The sequence below is a fragment of the Meleagris gallopavo genome, chromosome 3, assembly GCF_000146605.3.
Source record: "Meleagris gallopavo isolate NT-WF06-2002-E0010 breed Aviagen turkey brand Nicholas breeding stock chromosome 3, Turkey_5.1, whole genome shotgun sequence".
Lineage (NCBI taxonomy): Eukaryota > Metazoa > Chordata > Aves > Galliformes > Phasianidae > Meleagris > Meleagris gallopavo.
In genome coordinates, this window is record NC_015013.2 from 81227942 (window position 1) to 81252700 (window position 24759).

A 24759-nucleotide genomic window follows, 5' to 3' on the forward strand; every position below is an offset into this window, starting at 1 on the left:
TTTTGCTGTGCACATAGAAAGCTTTTCTTTCAAACTATTCATCAGGGAAGGTACAAATGACAACTAATACAGGCCTCATTAAAAATGAGAAGAGGAAACCCTGTGGAGAGGGCAGGGAGGCTCCCGCGCTATCAATTTGCTGTTTTTTTCAGTCCTTTGCTAAAGCTTTTATTTATGTTACGGTATAGACAATGCGGAGCTTAAAGGAAGCAGTGGGGTTTGGGGTTTAGGAGACTAGTTAGACTAATTATCCTGATGTGCACTATCAATTACTGTCTGGTTAAACAGAGAGAGTAATTCTGCAGATGAAAATAAATCTTCAGAATTGAAGAATCTGGGGGAAGGGAACACAAGAACCTTTTTTAATCAGCCCTATTACTCCTTTTAGTTAAAACTCCAATGTCAAAACATTTCCTGTCTTAAAATAATGAAAATAAAACAGACACTCACATGACAGTAGGAGAGAAGAGAAATGATAGAAGAAACCTTTTCAACCACGGATTTGTTTCAAGTACAATTCTTACAAGGATTTCGCTCATAACTCAAGCACTCTTGTCGCAGTCAGACTCAGAAATCAATACTCCAAAATACGCTATTTTACATATGGTATCATCATGTTCTTTTCTTTCTCAGTAACCAAATGCGTTGAAAATGCTATTGATACAACAATTAGGCTGTAAGAGATATACTTCTTTGCAGTCTCCAGAGTTGCTGTGTTGCAATATAATTGTCTAATGGCACATTTTTGTAAGGGCTGTCATGGTATTATGGGTATAATTTTATTTTTACAGGATACAGTAAAAGGTAAAAGGCTGGCGTTAATAGCCTCGGGAACCTATTACACAAACAGAGGTTGAGGATTAAAATTGGACTGGATTTGTAGAGTCTGCATTGGGTAAATGTCTTGCCACACTGAAAATTACAGTGCATGTAACTTATCCCTCATCACTATTTTTTTTTTAACTCTCCTATTCTTTTAAAGGTCAATCCCTCTTTCCAACAGAGAACACAGCTTCTTCTCAAAGTATTTTTAGAGAACTGTTTATTTTTCTCTGTTAGCAGTTGTTTGGCAAAACAGGATACAAGGCATATTGCTTCTGCTTTTACCAACAGCTACTCTGCTGTGTTGCAATATCCCTCAAACATTAACTATCTAATGTGTCCTAAAAGCACTTGTGGGTAGGGACAACACATCTCTGACTGGAAGCTCAACAACAGAGCAGCATAGGGCAACATTACTTAAAAATGAAACAGAAAAAGCAAAAAAATTCCTCCAAATGGGGGCATTTTTACCAGGAACAGCACCACATTTGCCTGCATTCTCACTGAGGATTAACTGAGGGGGTTGGTGGGACTGCAGGGTAGAAGGAATAGGTTTTTTAATGACCTAATCTGCTGCTTTCTAATCAGTTTACTTATGTTATTAATCAAAAAGGCTGAAATGAGAGCGCTGTTGTGCTAGAGAAAAAAAACAAAAACTGGTGACTATGGTGGGAGGAATTCACAATGGGTAGATCCTGAAGCTGAAGGTGCCCCTAATTTCAGGCTGAATATGGGTTGATGGTTGGACTGGATGATCTTCGAGGTCTTTTCCAACCTTAATAATTCTGTGATTCTACTGGACCTTTCCATTTCCCTGAAAGTGACTTTTTAAATTCAGGAGACAGAGCAGAAAAAGAGAATAAAGGTAACACTGAAGAAAAAGAACACAGCTGGGTGGGCATCGATTTGACAGCAGATGCTGGGAGCTTTCATTAGCACTGCAGCTCCACTCCTGGCCTGAGAAAGGCACCCACTGAAGGCCAGGTTTCATATGCATTCAGGTCTCTGCCTCCTTATGCAATGTGGTTTATTTGTTGCATTTACATCACATGTGAGAACTATGGAGCACTGCTGTTCCCAATTCTTTCATTGTATTTCTTGCAATATCTACTACCAGATGCTGAGAGAAAAAAAGGCCTTTCACCTGCTTCAGGAGGAAGAGAATCAAAGCCTTCCTTCTCACCATACCTACATCACTCCTGCTTTTTTTACCAGCTGAACTTGAATGTACATACATTCAGACACAGGCTTTGGAGCTGTGCAGTCCCTAAGGTGAGCTAAACCAGCATCTGCATGAAGGGTGGTGGATCCTCACAGACAGATCCAACTGCAGCTGTCAAGGCAAAAGATGGAGAGTGGGATTACATACAAAAAAGAGTTTAGTTCCAGAGCCTTAGTGGCCTACTGATCCATGGAAAGCAACCGCGCTCAGAACCATGCCAGGACGTGCTCCTGCAGACACAGCCCTGCCAAAAGAAACAGCTCCTCCAGTCCAGCAGGCTGCAAACCTGCCCATTTCCTTATGGCACTCTCTCTTTCCCTTTCAAGGCCTGCGTTCCTTCTGACCCAGAAGCAAAGGCAGCACCTGCAATCTGAGCAGTACCTCTTGTCCTCCCCAGGCCTCGCTGGAGCAGGCGTTACAGCTCAGAGCTCACCACTCTCCTCGCGAAGAAAGGGAAAAGTTAAAACCAGAGCAGAATGTCATTAGAAATAAACTTTCTCTTCTTTTCTGGGGTTTATGTGGATCATGAAATCAGAATGAGCACTGCTGAAACAGATCAAAATGTAGAAGGGAGAACAGGCATAGTGTAATTCTGCTGGAATCTGGCCAGAACAAACTAAACTCTTGTGGGAAAGGCAAGGGGACATGCGGGGCCTCACTTTATACTTAAGCACAAATTCTGAGAGAATGCTTTTACATCTGAAGGCTAACACAGGCACAAAAGCATTCACTCACTGTAGAACCGTGCTCTGTAATTATCCAATCACAGGTTTTGTTTTCTTCTGCCCTAAAAAAACCAAGCTGTACCGCAGACTGACTTTCAAGCTCAGACCTTTCACTCTCATACTTTCAATTTACCACCCTAATCCTGTAATTTTTCATGTTTAATCAGCCCAATCTTTACACTTACTCTGCTTTCCAATCCCTTTGTACTGAGCACTTCCTCCTGACTTAAATTTATCATTTGCTCAACTCGGCTCTTATCAGCACATGGAAGAATAGCATGTGTTACATTAATGAAATGACTGCTTTTAGCTAGAATTTTTCTTAATATATCCATTTACTGAATGCACCTAAAACAACAAGAGATCGATATTACTGTTGATGAATTGACCTCACTTTGGACCTCACTGAATCAGGGAGAGGAAATTACTACATGCTAGTTCAGGTTTACGTCTTTCCTTAGGTCAGGCTGATTGCTATTCCAGATAATGAAAACTGTTAATGTAATTAAGTGCTCTGTTGTGGTGTTTTACAAAGCAAACAAATAAGTTCTGGCATTAATAAGTTATGAGGTTAAGTGACAGAGGGCAAAAATAGGACTCTTCATTTCTATTGAAGGGCTCCACAGCAAGTAATTAGAATTTAAAAATAGAATTTTAAAAATAGAAGAATTTAAAAATACAATTTCTAATTTAGGACATGCATGATTTTCCAATTTGAGGTATGTGTGAACTACAGAAGGTCAGATTAATGTTCAGGTTATGAGCATCTGTATGTTATCAGTATGACAAATCAGGTCTTCTAGCTATTCCGAACAAGCCAGGTCCAACTGCCTTGTTTGACTTATAGATGGGTAAAGAGAGACAGTGACAGAAAGAGAGAAGGAAAGAGAGAGAGATGGAGAGAGAGAGAAGGAATGCATGGATAACTACTAAAGAATACCTAGACTGAATGAAGAGAAAAAAAAAAGCTGTAAAGACTGGAAATTCATAGGAAGACCACATGAACACTACGTGAACACAATTTCCTTGCAAGAAAAAAAAGAAGACTGGAATTACAGTTTTCTTAGCAAACTCCAGTGTTTCTAGCAGGTTATTTATCTGGTTAAACAATGCGCTAATTTGCAATACAGGTTAAGACAATACAGCCCAAAGTTCACTGCAGTTTCAGACTTAACACACATAGGTTCTCAAGTCAGAATGAAGAGCTGGGGATCAGTGCAACCCAGATTTATCTCCTGCACAGCTGAAGAACTACGTGCTGCTCAAAGAGGCAGCCCCATCACCCAGCCCCTACACCTCTGCCACGTTCTCTCACTACCCTGGCATTGTAATCTGCATTTTCCCCAAAAAGTAATGAGTTTTCTGCCAGCATAACCATCTGATCTGGCTCATTACAGGGACAGATGGGCACTGCTACCACAGTGATGGGAGGGCTGGAAGAGCTAAGGGGGACAGCAGCAGCCAGCCCAGAGCTGCACATGTGGCCACGTATCTGCATCAAAGGCACCGCAGCCAGGGACACAGCCATGCCAGGGATTTCTAAATGCTGTCCAGCACCTGCTGTGCTTTTATACTGTGTCACAGGAAGGTGGTTAAAAGCAGATGCTCATGCTGTTAAATAAAGTCAAAATGCTTTAACTACACGACGACAGGCTGGTGGTTTTCTCATGCAAAGACGTTTTAAGGTCACTGTTCAAAGTCTGTTCTAGAAATTCAGAAATTATATAAAATTTTAAAACTGAAGCTTCTCTTCTCTTCTTTGAAAACTCACAGCCCTGTGATAAGAATAACAATGCGGCTCTGTTGCTGTCTGCTTGTCTTTCTAACCAATGAACATAGGTGCAAAGGAAATGGTAAAACAGAAGCATTTTTTTCATTTCATGCTGGGAGAAAAAAAAACCCTTCAAATAGGCTCTCATGTCATTTGTCTAAATCTTGTTTGGACAGCTTGCATGTCCCACAGTCTCACTGCTATCACTCCCTGCTCAGAAGTAGAGGGAAAATGGGAAGATAAATACAATGCTGAAAACAGACAGCTCCACACTGAAGATCACTGCTATGACATGTCCTACACTTCAGCTCAATTCAGTGATATGGTTATCTAAGGTCTGAGGAGACTGAACAGCCTGTAATATATTAACACATTTCTCATTTCAGAGATAGCGTCACGAGTTGAAAAACACCTCTAATTCATCATGCCTATGTGGCTATTTCCCCTCCATATCAGGTATTTTCTCCATTCTCATCTCCCATCAGATTTCTGAGAGCAGTGACACATTTTCCTGGAGTGTGCAGAGCTATGTGAATGCGAGTGAAATGCTGAAGTTAAGATCCAGCAAGAAAAACCAAGAGAAGTATTTTTCTTGCTGCTCCAAATATTACCATTATAAAAGCCAACTTGCAGCCACCTCTATTTTCAAGTTTCTCAAAGGAGCCTTGAGACCATTTTAGCAAACCTATTGTCTGCTGAGATGTTTGGCATTCAGAAAGCAGAATGTTCTCCGGCTACAGAAGTGGTTTTTCTTTTTGCCAAGTCTGCATTTAAAGCATCACCGGCACAGAAAGAACAATGAGAGGCAGAGTCATGGGGGTTTCTTTTCTGGTTGGGTTTTTGGTTTTTACTGACCTAGCTACAGGGCTGGCGCCTCACTGCAGTTCCAATGCTCGTGTAGCCAACTTCTGAATAGGAAAAAACAACCTTTGCAAAACCACTTTGTTCAGAACACCTCACTGCATTTGCATTAAAGAAGCAAAAATGGAGATAAAACTTTTTGTATTATCTTAATCTACTGGAACAGACATTATGAAGTGAAAAAATAAACCATCATTTCCTTGATAAGTTGACTCTCCAACGCAAGAGCAAAGCTTGCTTCTCACAAAGGAACTCAGCAGTAGCTGAGTAAGTTTAATGAGAAAAGCAGGAGTGCCTATTTCAGCTCCCCTCTATCCCACAGGATGCCCACAACCATAAAAAAGTGGGTGAGAAGTAGAGAAAACATTTTTAAAGGGATTTGAAAGCATTACTGGAAAGAAGAGGGGCAACTAATATGCACATGGAGAAGCTCCTCAGGATTACATTACTTCTCTTTCTGTATTTGGTCACTAGAAGTATCTTTACAGGGAGCCCTAAAAAAAAAGTTAAGATTAAAACCCACATGCAGCTGTTCCCTCCCACTTACACACTTGTTAATCCCACAAGTTTTGCTGGTTAAAGAGAAATACAGGAAAGGTTATGGTGAGTCAACGCATTTCACCATAAACCAGCACTTGCCATTTCTGTTAGTTGCAAGCACGTTTTAGGATGCCAGCATTTAACATAACTACCTAATCCTTGGCTGGCTTCAGAACCCGTTCCATAAGGTCAAGGATAGTACAAGGTCAGTGTCTCTCTAGAACAGGGAATTTGGCATCTCTAATGACTGCTTCTGGCTGTTTTTCTCCTTACATGTAATAAAGCCACACAATAGTTTGCTTTCTTCAAGTGATGCAGAGCCCTTGCTTTAAATGCTGATGGGCACATGTGCACACCTTCAGCAAAGGCAGGGAGTTCCTTGCTCCCTGACAAGGCTGACCTACAGGACGGAGCGTTCCTGCCCATAAATTTAGGGCAGTCTTATCAAATTTCAGTGAAAGTGGAAGAATCCCATTAGCATGCAATTGCATAGTACTTCAGATATCCTACTATTAATGTTAATATTACCCACCTGAGGGAGGCTCAGCTAATGAATCTATTTTTGTAGAAATGTAAAGGTTGAAGTTTAGAGCTAAGTTTAGAGCAGAGACATATATAAAATGTCAAACCAGGAAATAGTTTAATGAAAGCAGAGAGTAATCACAGCAAATTATGGTGGAATTTCTATGGGATTACATTTTGCATTCCCTAGACAGCCAAAGGAATTCATCTCAGCTAGCGTCACTCCATTTTACTGAGAACACACTGTGACAATATGCTATGTAAGAAACATAATCTGATACCGTAGAAGCAGTCTTAAAAATTATAGCCTACAAAGCTTACCAAACCTGAGTTCAGACTTCTTCCAACTGCTACCTATGGAAAAATTGCAAGATATGCCACAAAATATCAGAGAGAAATTAACAGCACCATTGAGAGGAATACAAGACACATATTTTATTTTGTGGCTGCTAATAATGAGGTCCCTTCCCTCACAATTTTGCTTTCTAAATGCTCCAGCATTTAGAAACTAAGTAACAGTGAACATGGAAGGGAAGTGCACCCCAGGAGAAGGAAATCATTGTTCCTGGTGTTGCTTCAAAAATCACTGCAGAATTTCATTTCTGGCTATCCTGGGTTCTGCACACGGAGCACAGAATGCCTCACGGTCAGCACCCAGCTGACTCGAACACCTCTGAAACAGCTCCATGTACAGTTTGAACTCTCCTCTCCCACTCTTCAGGTAATCTTTTACATCCAGGATTTACAGCCCGAAGTTCAGTAAAAAAAGCAATTGAACATAGATTTTTACCATATGTAGAGATTTTCTCTACTTTTACATGGGTATCCTAAATAAGAAGAAGCTGGGATCTTCTGACCTCACTGCATTACTATTGCAAAACTCTGGATGGTTAGTTTAGTTAAAAAAACATTAACTTTTGGTTACAAGGCTGTTACAAATCTCTCAAGGCCAGCTCTTGATGACAGCCATTCTAAATACCCTGGAACTAGATGAACTACAACTTGGTGCTATTAAAAGCAACACACATGGTTTGCCACTAAAATCAGCAACATCTTGAACTGGCCCGTGCTCAATAACATGAATCACAGACATGTGGTCTATAAGGCAGAATGAAGAGGGGAAAGAAGTGTGTGAATGGGATATCATGTAGTATCTGACAAGAAGAAAACACCTTAAGCGTATGTCCCTCTTCCACAAGAAGAAACATTCAGCAATAGGAAAAGAGAAATCTTGCATAGATTTAAAACAATAGCATGGATTACTATAAACATTTTCAGCCAAAAGAATCTTTACTGCAATTCAAATTATTCAGAATCCAGCCCATCTCCTATCCACACATCCTATTTGTGGCTGGGCTAAGAGACCACACTCAGTCTCACAGCTGCCTACATGCACCCCACTAGTGCCAAGCACTATTGATCACACACTTGATAATAAGAACAGGATATTTACAAACAAGAAGCATGTAATGTGTCCTCTTCAAATGATCTGTTAATTTATGAAGTATAAGGTGTACATAATCTACTACAGAGTGGTTACCCTTTCAAAGGCAAGGATTTTAGAACAGAAAAGGACTTGCAGACTCAGCTCTTCTTAAGTTTATAGGAATGGATATAAAGAGAAAACAAGGTTCAACACTTTACAGCTGTCCAGTTTAATGCTATGAAAATTTACTCACTGAGGCGTCTGTGTTTTAAGGAAGAGCTAAGATTATCACACTCCCTACAATACTAATCATAGAATCATAGAATCACAAGGTTGGAAAGGACTCATGAGATCATCTAGTCCAACCATCCTCCCATTACCATTGCTACCACAAGCACTAAGCCATGTCTCGTAGCTCCTCATCCAGACGCCTCTTGAACACGGCCAAGGATGGCGACTCCACCACCTCCCTGGGCAGCCATTCCAGTGCCTGACCACTCTTTGAGAGAAAAAGTTTTTCCTTATCTAAACCTCCTCTGGTACAACTTGTGGCCATTTCCTCAGGTCCTGCTTATTGCTTGGGGGCAGAGGCCAAACCCCTCCTCATCGCAACCTCCCTTCAGGAAGTTGTAGAGTGCAATGAGATCTCCCCTGAGCCTCCTCTTCTCCAGACTAAACAATCCCAGCTCCCTCAGCCACTCCTCATAAGACTTGTGCTCCAGACCCCTCACCAGTTTCACTGCCCTTCTGTAGACACATTCCAGGGCCTCAATGTCTTTCTTGTAGTGAGGGGTCCAAAACTGAACACAATACTCGAGGTGCGGCTTCACCAGATCTGAGTACAGCTGAGTCCCTGTTCCCAGGACAGCAGCAGGAGGGAGACTAAGGCAGACAGCCCCATACACATGATCAGGAGATGTAATGTAGAGAAGTCTGAGGCTGGCATCAGATTTTTCTGACACCACACACTTCACCTGGACAGGTCATGAGACTTGTGATCTCCCAGGAAAGCCTTCACTACTTGGTGTACTGAAGACTCAAATAATTTTCCAGTTACATTAAAACAAAACAAAACAAAATCAACATATTTGGCACATTAAGAAAAGAAGGGTCTTCGAGGAAAGCTAAATAAAAACCCAGAACCTTATACAGCAAGAAAGAGAACACAGAAATGAAAATAAGAACATTTCCATTACCTTTTCTGCAAGCCAGCCTAGATGTCTAATCTCTCGACTTCCAGCAATCCCTGCTTTACCCAGCTGGTCTCTGACCTCTGCAATCACCCTGGGGATGAGATCATTGACACTGGAGTGGATGGCATTGAACCAGGCCTGGGCAGTAGCTGAGTCCTTACTCCTGAGAACCACGGTGTGCTTGGCATCAGGTGAATGAACTTCAATAAGTCTAGAAAAATGGGAGGGAAAAAGATTATGTTCACTCAGATACTGCTTTATGATTACATTTATTACCTCACTTAGTGATAGCTACCAGTTAAACTGGAGGATACTAATTTCAAGACCCAGCACTAAAAACTTACCTTTACAACATCTGAACAGAGTGAGATCCTCTAACTGAAGTCAGGTCTGTTCTGATGTTACTGCAAATTACTGATCTTTGACAAGTAATTTGCCAATTACTGCCAATGCTGATTCAACCCCACACCTGGCAAGTCAATAGGAGTTTCAAATGCATAGGCAAGAGGAGCATTCATTCATTGTTTTAAAAGATATTATGAAAGTTTTTCCGAGTGCTTACCTACCCTTCCTGCTCAGCACGCTCCCCAGGCTTTGCACACTGCCATGGTACCCATCAAAAAACAGAAGAAGCTGAGGTTGAGCTGCCACCTTCTTTAGCTGTATGTTTATAGCAAACCTACAGTTTCTCAGTATGCTTATTTTGTACATACAAAGCTAAGGGAAGCGAAAAACCCTAATCCTAAACAAAGGAATTTTCTTAGGACTACACTGCAGTTCCAGCAACACCACTCAGCATGAACTAGAAGCCAAGTGTAATTGGCCTTACTCAGGAGTAGCAAATACCCACAATGTTCCATTTAGACCCTGCTACCAGTGATGGCAAGAAAGTGCTAACCACGACTGTATGATTGCTTCTGGCATGCATCTTTTACAGTTTTCCAAAGTCTTGTAAGGAGAGATGTTTTTCCCCAAAAACATTTTTACCAGACCATCCTGTGGGCTTCTACCCCACAGCTGTGGTTTCAAAAGCACAGACAAATACAGTTTCAGGGAAATGGGTTCTGTCTACTGTGGTTATGAGAACTGTGCCAACATCTTTACTAACAATAACAAAAATGCTTTGAGAGACAGTTGCTGCTATTTCAGCACTGCTCTCAGTGAAGTGAAGTTAGTAGCAATTAATTAGTAGTAGGGCTTGGTGGATCACTTTTACTTGACCATTTGCTAAATAACCCACTAAATAATAGCCTGCTTTATCTTCATGCAGTGATTATAAAACCAAGCTCTGCTCATTGCCCATCACTGAACTGCACTTACATTTGTGCTTTTTCACTATAAACACACAGTGCCTTCCCCTGAATGCTACCCAGATAACTTCAACCTCAGCTTTGAGCCCCAGTCTTCTGTCCTGTGCATTGCTGCCTGCTCTCCGGGACATACGACAACTCCTTTCTCTATTAGAAATGTAATAAGTTCAGAGGAATTTATTCAGATCGAGGTTCAAGGCTACTGTAATACAAATATTTGTTATGCAATTACAAAATCCTGCAATTCAGAGCTTGACTAACAATTAAGAGTTTTTAATTAATTGATTAAAACCAAGCAAAAGAACAGAAGGCAACTCAATCTGTGTAGCTCTCTGGGGCTGAGAGGATGAGGGCTGCTCGTCTCTTGTTTGTCCATTTTGGGAAGGGGAAGTCTCCAAGCAGACATTGCTCTAAAGATAGAAAAGGTCATGACTTTCCAAATGAAGCAACTGAACTGTTCAGGGTTCTAAATGACTGCTTATATAGTTTAAAAAGTGGGATTATTTTCCGGAAACTGCTGAGCCAACACAATAGCACACTCTCCTCAGTAAAGTCACTGGAATTCAGCACTTTCTGAATAAAACAGCTCTTACGTAGTCACTCCAGAATGCACTGAGGGTCAACTTCAGATATTGAAAGAAAAATTCCTTATTATATGATACAGATCTGGAGAATAAGAAAATTCTATTTGCAGATAAGTACTTACTTCAATGACTGTTAGCAACAACACCCACAGCCGCCACCGCACTGCTTTGCCTTCTCATCACAAACATCGCTCTCTCAGCGTCACGTGAGCTTGAGTTTGAATTTGTACATCTAAGCAATAGTTACAAACTACACAGACCTGGATTTTCAAAGCACACTGTAGTACTTAGTGAAATGCTGCTTACTCCTTACAGAGCACTTTTTGGCACAAGATCACAAGCATTTCACAAGCGAGTTCAGAGCGAGTGTCCCCATTTCACCCAGGGGGAAAAGCACCCAAAAAAGCATCCAGATGAGGCAGGGAACAAGCCAGGAATAGCACTCAGTATTTTCTGCACTCTGCCTCTCATTTCAACACTTCTTTCAAAGAAAAAATAACTGGACAGCATAACAGTGTTGTAACAGCCTTGAAAAATGTTATTGCACAGTGTGGATTTTGTCAAACAATGCTCTTTGCAAAGCTTGTGGTTTCTATAAGAGAACTCCCATCTCCAAAGTTGCCACATCTCACATTGTAAACAAAGTGCTGAACAAGAACTGTAAAGGCAGAAAAGAATTTTCTGCTTTTGCAATTGAAAAGAAATAGCAAGCTCCTGTCATTTCTTTTGAGTTAGAGCTGTGGCAACTTGTGGTTTCATAAAACATTATCTGGAGCTGAAAGAGGTTCCAACGGCAACTTGCTTCCCTCCAGCTTAGAGTACACTTCAACTCTTACTTTAAGCAACGAGATATAAACAAACAGGTAATGTTTGATTTAAGCTTTCATCCAAGTGCATTTCCCTCGGGAGGGATGGTGGCTGTTTGCTATTTCTGCAATAGTTTTGTCCTCTAAAATAATGAGCATGTAGGCAGCTCTTAACAGTTTTTTCATTGATTCAAAACTAGGGAGTGCCATTTCAGTTTGAGATCTCATAATGTATTCTAATACATACGCATCATACTGTGATATCAATGTATAAATTCTAGTACACGTATGCACACACATACAGCATCATGCTTGCAAGAATACTTACTCTCAGTGACTTCTAATGGGGCTATTCTGGGGATTGCCTGCCAGCAGTCAAAGCTGGATGCTGACACACTAACAACTGCAGACAGACTGCCTCATTCCATCAACTGAGTGACAGGAAGATTGGACAAAACACACTACACTTATCAAAACTGAATTCAAAACAGGAGTAAATGCTGCACTGACAGCACTGAAATTGAGTCTTGTCATCCACTGCACTGGTCCAGTCTAAGGAATACGTCAGCAAGTGTCATTCCTCTGCAAGTTGCTAGGCAGGGTATCATTTTTATTCCTAAAGTGAGGATTAAAGTCTAAACCCTTAACTGCCTGAGCTCTGCTACTGACTTTTTGCTATGGGATCAGTGCACTAAACTATCTTTAAGAAGCTGACCTTACAAATTTCCCCTCAGAGATTCAGAACTGCCACCTCTGTGGCCATGTGGTGTGGAGATCCTGACAGAAATTCTCTTATAATCCTCCTGGTAAGCTGTGGGTTCCTACTGCAATCACATGCTGAAAGCACTATGTCCCTGTCAACTCTCCTATTTTCTGCCCTTCGGTCTAGCTGCTTTGTTTCCCCAGTTCTTTTGGATGACGCTTTTTGTTTAGCAGCTGACTGATGGTATTTCCATATTTTTTGAAAAGTGAAAAAAAAACCTCCAATGACCTTAGTAAACTCCAACACTAAAGTACTTAAATGCTTCCAATCAGACCAGTCGTTGTAGCTTTGATTTGTTCCTTGGCTAAACTGACCACCGCTTACTGACTTATGTTTATCTGCAGTTCAGTGATAAAGTTCCCTTAATTCTCAACGGAATTGAAATATTTAGGGCAATGCCACAGCTGTGTTTATTCTCACACTCCACCACAGTTATGTAAATACTGCATATGGAGCTGTTTCTGATAAAGCCCATACCAACCCAAAGGAATTATATGTTAGCTCTAGATGGCTGCCAAGATGCGCGGCACCTCTCCAGCTTGGCAGTGCATGTGAATGATATCACATTTTCTCAGAGATCATTTGGCAAACCTCATAATAAAAGAGTAAATTTCTCTATCCTTCTCAAAGAGTTTCTCTGAGCAGAAGAGTATTTCCAGCATCCCATTTTCCACCCATGGAACATGGAGGTGACACAAAACCCAGCGCCTCCAAATGCCATAACCTTGCTAAGAAGCCTAACCTCTCTCTCTCACTGCTTCCAGAGCGTTTGCTTTACAGGGGATCAGAAGTTGAAAGCAAATGTTTGATAGACCATGTTCATTCCACATTTGATAAGGCTTCTGTGTAGGAGCATTCATTATCTCAGAAATACTGTTTATCAAATCTCTTGAAAACACTTCTCCCACCACCATTGGCTCCAGACCAAATCAGGCACTGCTTTACACTTTGTGCCTCTTCCTGGGTCAGACTATGTATTCAGTGACTGATTAAAGCATGGACTAAATCTCTTGAAGTTAATGATAAGCTGGAGCCAGAGTTATTCAAGTCCATTATGCTACTTTGATATTGCACCAATATAGCCAGGAACAAAACAATCTGCCGTGGACTTTGCAAACTTAAAAAGGGATTGCGGGCCAAATTACTCATGGCATTCCCCTTTCATTGTCTACACAGGAAATGGTGGTAAATAATTTTTTTGACTGTAGTATGTAGTGTAGAAATAGCGGAAGTCTTCCAGCACTGGGGGGATCTGGTGAACACAATCACAGATACCATTTACATAGCTACAGTTTTTAATAAAATAAAAACCAAACCACTAAGGTTTTTGTTTAATTCTCCATGCAGCACCAGGAGATGAACTAGGAATAAAGTTTGTTAAAATCAAGCAATAGAAATATCGAGCTGAGCCGCTCAGGAAAATACTTCACAGAGACAGTAGTGCAATGAATTCCCCAGGATACAAGAAGCATGTTTGTTTGATGCGCTTAAATGGAGGTGAAAGCAATTTTACAAAGCAAACACTATTTTGCAACCAAGTAGAAATTTTCTATGTGAAAGTCTCCAGGTCCCCTTGCTGTCGCAATGGTGCTCACTATGTTAAGTTACTTGCTGACTTTCCACTTACAGCAGTCACTGCAGATGTAGCTCCTTGCTTCTTAGCAGCTGGACTAGGTTGATATCCACGCAGAGGGTGTATGTATCACTAATGAGCTGTCGCAGTTGATTTCATTTTCTTTTGCCATGAATCAGGCTTTAATAAAAGGGCTATCAATGGAGTTGCACAGCATGTAAGTAAGTGAAGGATTTTGTTCTGCAATAGACTTGCTGACATCACCATGTGCCAACACTGGACTTGCTGACATCACCATGTATGACACTGCACGTCATACAATGCCTTTTCTACTCATCATGATGATGAAAGCCATCTAATACTTACAAAATGTCTATAGATGTTACAGAGCAGATTTCTTTCCCTATATTGCACAAAAGATCTCTTACATTTTTCCTTCTTGTGTTTTTCCTTCATATTGTTGTTACAATATGAACAACAAGAATTGGGTTTAACCTCAAAATGATGCTGACTAACATGGGTGTCCAATCTTTTGGCTTGCCTGGGCTGCACTGAGTGAAAAGGAAGAGTCTTGGGCAGCATGTAAAATAGATAATTTATCTGATACATGTAAGTAAAAAAACTTCTGTTATTGTTGTTAAAACATAAAAATGGAAGGGCAACAGAAACATGGAATAACAATTCGGACATGTAAGACCAGAAGATGCTTAGTTTGCTGTGGTCTTATACTGAAGCAGTTCTCTGGCAGTAAAAGGGAAACTATTAATGCTAGGAAAATAATTGTTTCAGTCAGAAAAAGTGCACCTCTGGTAAAGCCTCAACCAACCCCAAAGCATGCTGCTCCTGCAGTCTGAGCTGAACCAGGACAAAGTAAAAAGCAATTGAGTGTGGCTGGTAATATCAGTAAATGACCCTTCAGATTGAGACAGCTCAGAGACAAAGGCAGACAGTTTCACTTGGCTGCACAAGTAAAATATCATAGCCTTAGAGAAAAATTAGATGTCTTCTTAGAAAGGACAAGGCTGTAGCAAGACCCAGGGGAAAGATGGGGACACAATCTACAAGCAGGGATGAAAACTGTGCTGCGGAAAGGAGATGAATAAGGCTGCTGTCAGATCTCTGTCTTGCTGATGAACTGTCACAGGAGAAAGTCTCACTGGCAGAGACAGGCAGCAGGTGCACCTCCATCAAGCAGTATTTGCGCGAACATTTCATTGCTTCAAGTGCCACATTTTGGCTGAGATGATCGAGAAATCCCAGGCATCACCATTTAGTTGCCAAGTGAAACAAACCAGCAGCCACTATGACAAAACCACAAATCCTCTCTGGATCAATTATTGGCCTCTGAAAGCTAAGGAAGAAGAAACACCTGGGAGGCAGCACTGCAGAAATGCTGCTGGCCTCTTCGATGAGGCACATTCACCTCCTGGCACTATTACTGCTGGCAGCACAGGCAGGGAGCTCATCTTCCCTTTCAATAGACTCAGAGATCAATGGAAAATCTCTGTGTAAGCAATGAGATGAAATAACAACTCCAGTGTAACTCTGATTCCTACCTTGGGGAAAAAGGATTTTCAATTAGTGGAAATGTGTGTTAAAGCAGGAATTGACAGAAGGCTACTTAAATGGCAATGTCTGTGCATACAACTTATGTGCTACAGCCCAGCCTCAATACCTCCTGATTTTGAGCTGGGGCACCAGAGATAGCAGCCCACAGTGGATGTAATTTGCAAGTTGCTGTGAAACAAATGACTACAGAAGTTGTAGGAGAGAGTAGCTTTGAACACAGAAGCTGAAAATCCTGCTGCTCAGTTATCAGCATGTCAGGCAAGACCTGAGATGTAAGACTGAAATCCAATTTGGAGACCTACTGGTAAGTGAGGGAAAGCCCAGCACAGAGCATAAGGTCACAGCCTGATAGAAAGGGGTTTTAAAATTGATAGCTGGCTACAAGCAGTAACATAAAGAATATGGGGACAAGGAGCATCACAGGAAATTGAAACACGTCGATTTCCTTTGTTTGGCAAACCCCTGCCTTTGTTTGGCAGATCTCAGTGATGCTAAAATTGCTCTCCAACTTTATTTAGGGGAGGCATGAATATCAGCACTTACATACCTTACATACAGATGCACACAAAACAGAACTAACTTGTTTGCCTTCCTCTGTCCTGCCCTGCAGCACTTACACAGCTCTTCCTTGTCCTTTAATTTGTGATATATTGCGTTTGTAATCTGATTTTTCTCTGTTTTCCAATAACGTCCACTAAGTAAAGCTTATTGGAGTTTTCACTCTCTTGGTTCCCTTCACTAGTTAGCTCCTTTTTCCATCACCTTTTCTTAACTAGTTCTCTCTTGTCTTCATGTATTTCTCAAGGCAGTTTCTTCTTACTGCTCCTACTCCCCTGATTCATTTCCAGTTACTTTACTCCTATTTCTGTTCCTCAGCTCAATCCTCTACTGTAGAAGCTGGTTGAAAAAATCAAAATTCTTCGACTTTTTCAAAACAACCCTAAATGACCAAAAACAGTGACCAAAACTAAAAACAAAACAGCAGCAAACAAACAAAAAATCAAACCCACCAATGCCACCAAAAACATAACACAAAATCCACAAAGTTATTTTGTTTCCCCATTAAATTCTTATTTAAGGTTTTTTTTTTAGTTTCTTTTTTTTCCTCACAGAAAAGAAGGTATTTGGTTGAAAGTCTATTAATCAAAGATTTATCTGAAAGTGTTGCTCTGCCAGCCTCAGTCACTGCCACCTCCATATCACCCACATCCTTCCTTGCCGCCCACTCCCCATGACACACTTTTATTTCCCTCTTTCAGGTCACATTCAGTCCCTTTCACAAAACACTCTACGCACATTATTTTGCAGTAACACGTGCTGGAGCTCTTTGCCCGTTCTCTTTGTGCTGGAGACGAGAATGACGTCAGGATCTCGACTGTCCAACAGAGAAGATGGAGAGGGGAGGAAGCCCCACATCATTATGCCAGGGAAAAAAACATGCCATATTTATCAAGAAAATAAGAGATTACTAATCTGACCCTACCAGGAGCTGTAAAGAGTGAAGGTCATTCACTGCACATCATAACTATGGATTTCTACACTGTAATCTTGAATACCCCATAGAAAAACTCACTGGGTGCCTAAGTCCTGCCATGCACCAACAGTAATTTAGTTGAGCCTAGTAGAGACTAGGCTCCAGGACATTAGAAAGCTATTCAACTACTTTAATATGATTTAACAAAAATTGAACAATCTTTGTAGGGAAAGCAATCCCAAATTGCAGTAAATAAAAGTAATGAAGATCCACAGTTCAAGCTGAACTGCTGTTTTGTTTGTGTAAACAAAAACCCCTGAGGTTGCTCTGCAGGTCTTGCTTTGTTGTTTTTTCGTTTTTTTTCTTGTCAGTAAAATCAGCTGGTGATTGGACTCAAAAGAGACTGAAACACACAATTCTGCAGAAGGAAGAGGCCTAACACAGGTGTCTGATCTCAGAGGTCTGCCAGGAAGGCTAAGGAGAAACTGAGGCGTAAGCTCCTATGAGCTAGAGCAAAACCAACGACCTGTTTGGTTGCTGGAGGGTTTCACAAATTATGGAAAATAACTTTAATAATGAGAAAGAAAAATAAATTACTCTTTTTGCATAGAGCCTTCAGTGCTGCTATAGAGTTAGAAAACTGTCCCTAAGCAGGACTGATGCTTGCAGATTCCAGAATATACAGCACTTGCAAACAATTAAGACACTCGGCCACAATTTCACTCTGATTATCACTGGTTTTGAATTAGATCCTTTCAAAGTGCTTTAATCTAATTTGTTCATTTCTTCCACAGCTTAACATTAATCTAAGCATAAACACAGCCCACCAAGAAAGAAAAAAAAACCAGTAACAAAAACTCCTGCTATAAATTAGGACTTGGACTATCACAGGCTCAATGACTACTTCAATGACTTTAGTGATATTTAAACAGCAAAACACACCGGTAGCAATAACAATAATTAAGTGTTATATGTCTTTCATCCAGGGATCTCAAGGAGCTCACTGCAAATTGAGTGTTCTTTGCATTTCACAGAGATCTTGTCTAAAGCCAGAGTGCAGCTCAGTTAACAGTACAAGCAGCTACACTTACATTCCATGCAGGGTGGGGAGTGGATGTTTTTTAACTGGTAACATGACCATTGTTGTAACTGTAGCTTTGCTCTCCCCTCTATAAATATAAGTCATCATTTAGGGCAGTGAAGCTGTGAAGGGTCTGGAGCACACGTCTCATGAGGAGCAACTGAGGGAACTCATCTCCAGTCTGGAGATGACGAGGCTCAGTGATCACCTTTTTGCTGCCTACAACTGCCTGAAAGGAGGTTATGGCGAGGTGAAGTTGGTCTCTTCTCCCAGGTAGCAGCAATAGGACAAGAGGTAACAGCCCCAGCCGAAGTTCAGGTTGGATATTAGTAAAAACTTCTTCTCACCAAGAGTAGTGAGGCATTGGAACAGGCTGCTCAGGGAAGTGGTGGAGTCACCATCCCTGTAGGTGTTTAAGAAATGTGGAGATATGGTAGAGGGACATGTGGGCAATATTGGTGGTATGTGGAGAGCTGGACTAGATGATATTGAGCTCTTTTCCAACCTTAATGATTCTATAATTCTATGATTCTTTTTGCTTTATTTTGCCTATCTAGAACATAAAGTAACAGCAATAGGAAAAGGACTCAAGTTTCCTTGAGTCCTTGAGGCCAATCCTGCTAAGTATGTAAAAATAGTTCAACATCTCTTCAGCCCTGGGTCCACTGCTCAGCACTTCACCCACCTGTGCTTCTGACTGCAACCAGCACACTCTTATGTATCATCAGCTGCTCCTCACTGAGCACAGTGCTATCAAAGTACCTCCTTAAGAGGGGAAGAGACAGAAAGCAAAGTAAGATAAATGGGAATTACACTCCACAAGAGCCACCATAACTCAATCTGTATGTGTGGTCGCTCCTCCCTGCAGCACTACCCTCCACCACTCACACAGCAGCTATGTGAGTTGGGGCATCCCCTCCCTCGTTAGCAGGAAAAAAAAACATGCTGCAATGCTTCATGCTTAAATCACACCACTCCTCAAGGAGAAGGCAGCCTTCACTTTGCATACCAGTGGCTGCACGTGCCTGGCAACATCACAGCGTGGCCATGGTTTCTACTCAAGAAGCTGGTGGGGTGACACATGTCAAGGCTCTTTTGCACTGATCAACTCCTGTCTCCCTGCCCCCGTGTGGTTGCATTTAAATTACACGGGCAGGATCTTTAAGAGCTGCAGGAACCAAAAAGCTCAAGGTCTTGTAATTCCTTCCCGTGACCCTTCTGAAGTGTAAGAGTTATGTTTTAGATCAACAGTGAGACTGGACGTGCTGGAAGCATGACAGGTCCCAAACCATACACCTTTCACAGAGTTGTACTGAACAGGCATGGAATTCTTACTTGTATTCCAGACACCACACATATAAATAATCATTCAGCCTCACAGCTAAAAATGCATTAGGAAAACATTCAGTAAATTCCTTTTTATACAGTTCTGTTCTACAACAGTGTCACAACTCTCTGACTTCTACTTAAAGATGATCCTATTTTTATTTCATTTTTGTATTCTTTTGCTTATGTTTGGAATACACTCAAGTTTTTTTGGTGCTAAGTCTGGTTTTGAAAATGTTGTATTAAATCTGGTTGAAATTAAGCTTTTATTTTTAAGAAAATTTCATTTTTTGTTTTCATTCCTTACTGCAATAGAAGTAAACACATCCAAATTCACCAGTTTGTTTTACATTTAAGATTTTGACATTTCACTTCAGAATCACACACAGGGATATTTCTGTTCTTGTTTACATAATTTATTCATAAGTGTCACACCAGTTACAATTCACACAGAACGGCTTGGGTTGGATGGGAGCTTTAGGATCATTTCATTCCAACCCCCTGCTATAGGCAGGGACACCTCCCTCTAGACCAGGTTGCTCACAGCCGCATCCAGCCTGGCCTTGAATGCCTCCCGGGAGGTGTCATCCACAGCCTCACTGAGCAACCTGTTCCAGTGTCTCACCACCTCCACAGTCAAGAATTTATTCCTAATATCTAGTCTAAATCTACCCTTTTCCAGTTCAAAGCCATTTCTCCTCATTCTGTTGCTGCCTGCCCTTATAAAACATCCCTCCCCAGTTTTCCTGTAGGCTCCCTTCAGACACTGGAAGGCTGCTATAAGCTCTCCTCAGAGCCTTCTCTTCTCCAGGCTGAACAAGCCCAGCTCTCTCAGCCTGTCCTCGTAGGGGAGGTTCTCCATCCCTCTGATCATCTTTGTGACCCTCCTCTGGACCTGCTACAACAGCTCAATGTCCTTCTTGTGTTGGGGGCTCCAGAACTGGATGCAATACTCCAGGTGGGGTCATGTTCAGTCTCACCGACTCTGACACTGTTCACTGCTGGCCAGTTATTAAACAAATGTTAGGAACATTTTTTTTAAAAGAATGTGTATGAAAGGAACCAACTTGAAGAGTACCATTTTTGGAGTAAATCTTGCAAACACTTTAGTGAATCAATACTTCTTAATGCAAAAAAAACCCCACCCTATTTTAACCAAAGTAATGAAGCATCTTAAGTCTCCAGCTGCATTTGCAGTAACCAAATCCCAGTTTGCCTCACCTTCCTATTCCTTACTGTCACCACTACTATTCCTTACTGTTATCACCAGAAGTTGATGAAAAGCTTTCTGTACTGCAGTAGGATGTACTGCTTGTTGGTATTAATAGCTATGACCATTCCCACATGTCCCCTCAGTGAGGGGGGACGCTTCCCTGTGTGTCCTGACATTAACCATCAGTGCTGCCACCAAGGACACTCGTTAGTGACAACACAGGCAAACAACAGACATCAGTGGTAATTGTGTTAACCTTATTTATTCCAGACTGAAATATAACAACGACGCCTGTGTCTAGACGAGACTGACATAGATGTAACTAAAATGTTCTGCATCTTTTCTCCTGTTGCCATGTTTGTACTATCCAAAACTTCCTACGCACGAAAGCTTGGTGCTGGTTTGTATTACATGGGATTTTCTCCTGGATAAGTTACAGCTGTTTTAATCACCTAACAGAGAAAACAATCCCTATCTCACTGAAGGCTGAACTTGCATGCAGGTTGGGCAAAGGAGACATCTGAGAACCACTGGCTCCAAAGGCACCAAATCTCACTTCTGCTCTGAAACAACAAGCTCACCAAACTATTGGAGGGTAGATAAAGTAATTTCTTAACTGAGTCTAGTCTAGAAGGAGAAGCAGAAATCTAAAGCAAAGCCACCAGCTCTACTAGGAAAACCAGAAGTTTAACTTCCTCTATGCCTGCTAAACCCACATTTCAGCTCAACTTTCTAAGAAGTGAAGGTGATTTCAGTGTCAACAAACAGGCATTTCCTTCTGGATCCTGTAAAAGGTACCTTCTCATGTTGAAAGTTGAACCAGCTAGGCCCGGTCCCACCACACTGCTGTGACCAGTGCTGGAGAAACATCTACTCTGGACACCTCGTGCTTACTACATCCACACTTGGTCTTAGAAATTCCTGAAAATAAGTTCAGATGTAATCCAAAGGAGACCTTTTATGGTCAGCACATGTTTTAGCAGCCTGCCAGTGCTGTTCTTCTAAAGCCGCACCGCAAAGTGACACCATCAGTTATAAGACCTATGTGTGTCAGGTCACTCGGTTATAAAACAGAAGTGTCATAAAGCATGTAAGGACACGGTTTGGTCTCTGCTGTGAACAAAGATCCAATTATTCTTGTGGGATCAGATTACTATCTTGGGATAGATTTCAGTGGGAAAGGCTCATTGCATTATAATAGCATTTCCACTGAGAAATACCAGTGCTGGTATTTAGAGTTGTTTAAAAACTGAAATGAGTGAAGACACAAGTGTGTGGGACACTACTACTGCACTGCAGCTAGCATGATTCTAAGGTACTGTGTGCTTAGATGGAAAAATCCAACTTACACTGCCCATTGTGTCGGAATACAGTAAAAATCAGAAGTCACTCTTTCCACAGGAAATGAGAGCAGCACAAAGTGAAAACCATGACAGTAAGCAGTGTGACTCTCCCACGCATTACTTCCTGGTTACACCTAATAACGTACACTTGTAGCACACTCCAAAAAAGCACCATCACAAAAGTACTATCAGCAGTGAGCGTTTGCCTCTCTGAATCAGTCCTCCTATCTTTTACATGAAGAGAATGATAGAAGTTGAGAATTGCAATACAGACAAAAAAAGAAGAGAAACATGCTAAAAGTATCACATCGATGTGTGAAGCATCAAGACACTGTGCTGATTCAGATGACGAGACCTGCCTGCTCTTTACAACATATTCCATGCATGGAAAACTACAAACTCTCAGATTAGCAATACAGCTGTCAAACCCTGACATCTTACACGGTACAGATATATGTGAATAAAGCTGCTCTTATCAACAGTCATCTCGATATAAAATTGAGAAAGACTGGTAGCAATTACTGCTACCAGTTTTGTAACTGTACTTCTGTAGCAGTCCTTTACCACTGAATATGGCAATAACCAGTTGGTGTGATGAAGAGCAGCGGCAAAGCGAAGCTACACTGGATAAGAAAGCTGGAGGTTTTTGCACAAGGAAAAGCAAAAATCGTAAGGTCCAACAAATACAAAAAAAAAAACAGAAAGAAAATTACATGGATACTAATAAAGTTTCTGAATTGCAGAAGAGAATACAGGGGAACCCATCCCCTCAAACCCCCTTCTGCTCTCTCCTCTTCTCATTATTATTGTCTGCAAATGAAAATGTACTTTTTGCTCATGCCTATACATAACTGTTGAGAACGAAAGGCATTCCACACTGCTTCTTGATAAGCAAGTACACAAGAAAAACAAAAAGGCCGTTATTTGAATGGAAGAATCAGTCTGTGTTACTGACTCGACTGGTCCCTTTTCTAGCACAGTGTGCAGCTGTTCCACACATGTTATAAATAAGGGTTGGTAAGCTCATCCTATTTTTAACATGAAAAAAAAAACCAAGAAGTCACAGAAATTCCACATTAATGTCCTGTAAGTGGAACTTTTCTCCTATTCTTGACTTGAATACCCAGAACTGAATGGATAAAACAGCCCGTTCTTAAAATAATAGTCATTTAAAAAAAAAATGAAAAAAAAAGAAAATGTAATTTACTGGGATTTGACTAAACCAGGCTGGAATAAGCAGACATTCATCAGACAAGAACAAAAACACGTGATTTTATTTCTAATAAAAATGTTGAATTACTGCTCTCAAGAGTTTTTCTAGTACAACCCGAAAGCTGACGTGCCTTTATTTATCCAGAGCTGGGCACATAACCCAGCACCATTGGGCTCAGTCACAAGGACATCATGTTCTCAAATCAGTGCCCTCATCTTGCTCCTTGCTGCAAGGTCTAGAGCCCATCACCAGCTCCTGCTCCCCAACCCCACAGATGAAGAGGCCAACAGCCATTCAATGCAAACTCCCAGCCCCAGTCCAAACCCCGGGTGGTGCATGCCCCATCCCTGGACACATTCAAGATCAGGCTGGAGGGAGCTGTGAGCAACCTGGTCTTGCTATAGTTGTCCCTATTCACTGCAGGGGAGTTGGACGAGATGGCCTTCCAACTCAAACTATGATTCTATGATAAAACCCCTGCTCACCTGTTTTCAGGGTCTGACACCGTCATGTTCCGTGTCACAAAGCACATCTTGAGCGGTATTGTCTTTTTGTCCCTGTGGATGGAGAGTGAAAGCTGTGACAGTGGGTCAGCAGACACACATCCCAGGCGGGGAGATTCTGGAGGAGGTGTCTCCCATCCAATCTCTGAAACTGGAGAGCCCTTCTTCACATAGGGAGTTGCTTCTCTCATGTACTTCACTATTTAAAACAAAAGAAGAAGAGAAAAAGAAAAGAATGAATGGATATTCAGTAGTTCCATTCATTGGGAATTCTTTGAACTGGTATCAACTCTCAGCACTGTTTATTATTTGTATGCATGTTACTCTAAAAGTAATGCTTATTCTTTATTCCACTGGAAAATACAACAGATACAAAGAGAACAATAATACTTTTTGATAGAGCAAATTCTCAGCTACAAAACACTATTTTTCAACTTAGCCACCACTATTAGCTAATTCCCATGAATGAGCTATCGAGACTTTCTATTTCATGGTGTAACAGCTGTGCACAGCTATCCTGAACACGGCCTGTCTTTCACATCACTGCCACCACTGCTGAAATGCACCACACACCACGTCACGTCTCCATAAATGTTCAGCAAGTGTCAATGTGTGCCATTTTTTCCACATAGTGGAATCCAGTTCCGCACCTTTGCTTCATACACATTTCCATGTTAGACACCAATTTATCAGACTGCCCCTCTGCTGCCATCTGTCACAAGACAACAACATGCAGTAGAATACAGGTGCAAAGCTTCCACCTCTACTGCTGTATCACCAACATCTGCCTCTGACATTGTGGGCCAACACAACAAAATAGGAGGCAATACTTTTGGAGCAGCCTTTGTATTACCAGCATCACAGCGCTGAGAACTGTGCAAATACAAAAGGTTGAGATTTGATTGCAGCCTATTTAGCA

General features: G+C 41.3%; 1 protein-coding gene across 1 annotated transcript in view; it reads right to left on the reverse strand.

The window, feature by feature from the left end:
• SNTB1 (syntrophin beta 1) overlaps positions 1 to 24057 on the reverse strand; it is a 53211-nt gene extending 29154 nt beyond the window's left edge. Inside the window, exons 1-2 of the mRNA XM_019614231.1 lie at positions 23823 to 24057; positions 9086 to 9293 (exon numbers count right to left, since the gene is read on the reverse strand). Of these exons, the coding sequence (XP_019469776.1) occupies positions 9086 to 9293; positions 23823 to 24031 (417 nt within the window). The 5' untranslated portion in view covers positions 24032 to 24057. The remainder of the gene's footprint in view (positions 1 to 9085; positions 9294 to 23822) is intronic.
• Positions 24058 to 24759: the final 702 nt, after the last annotated feature.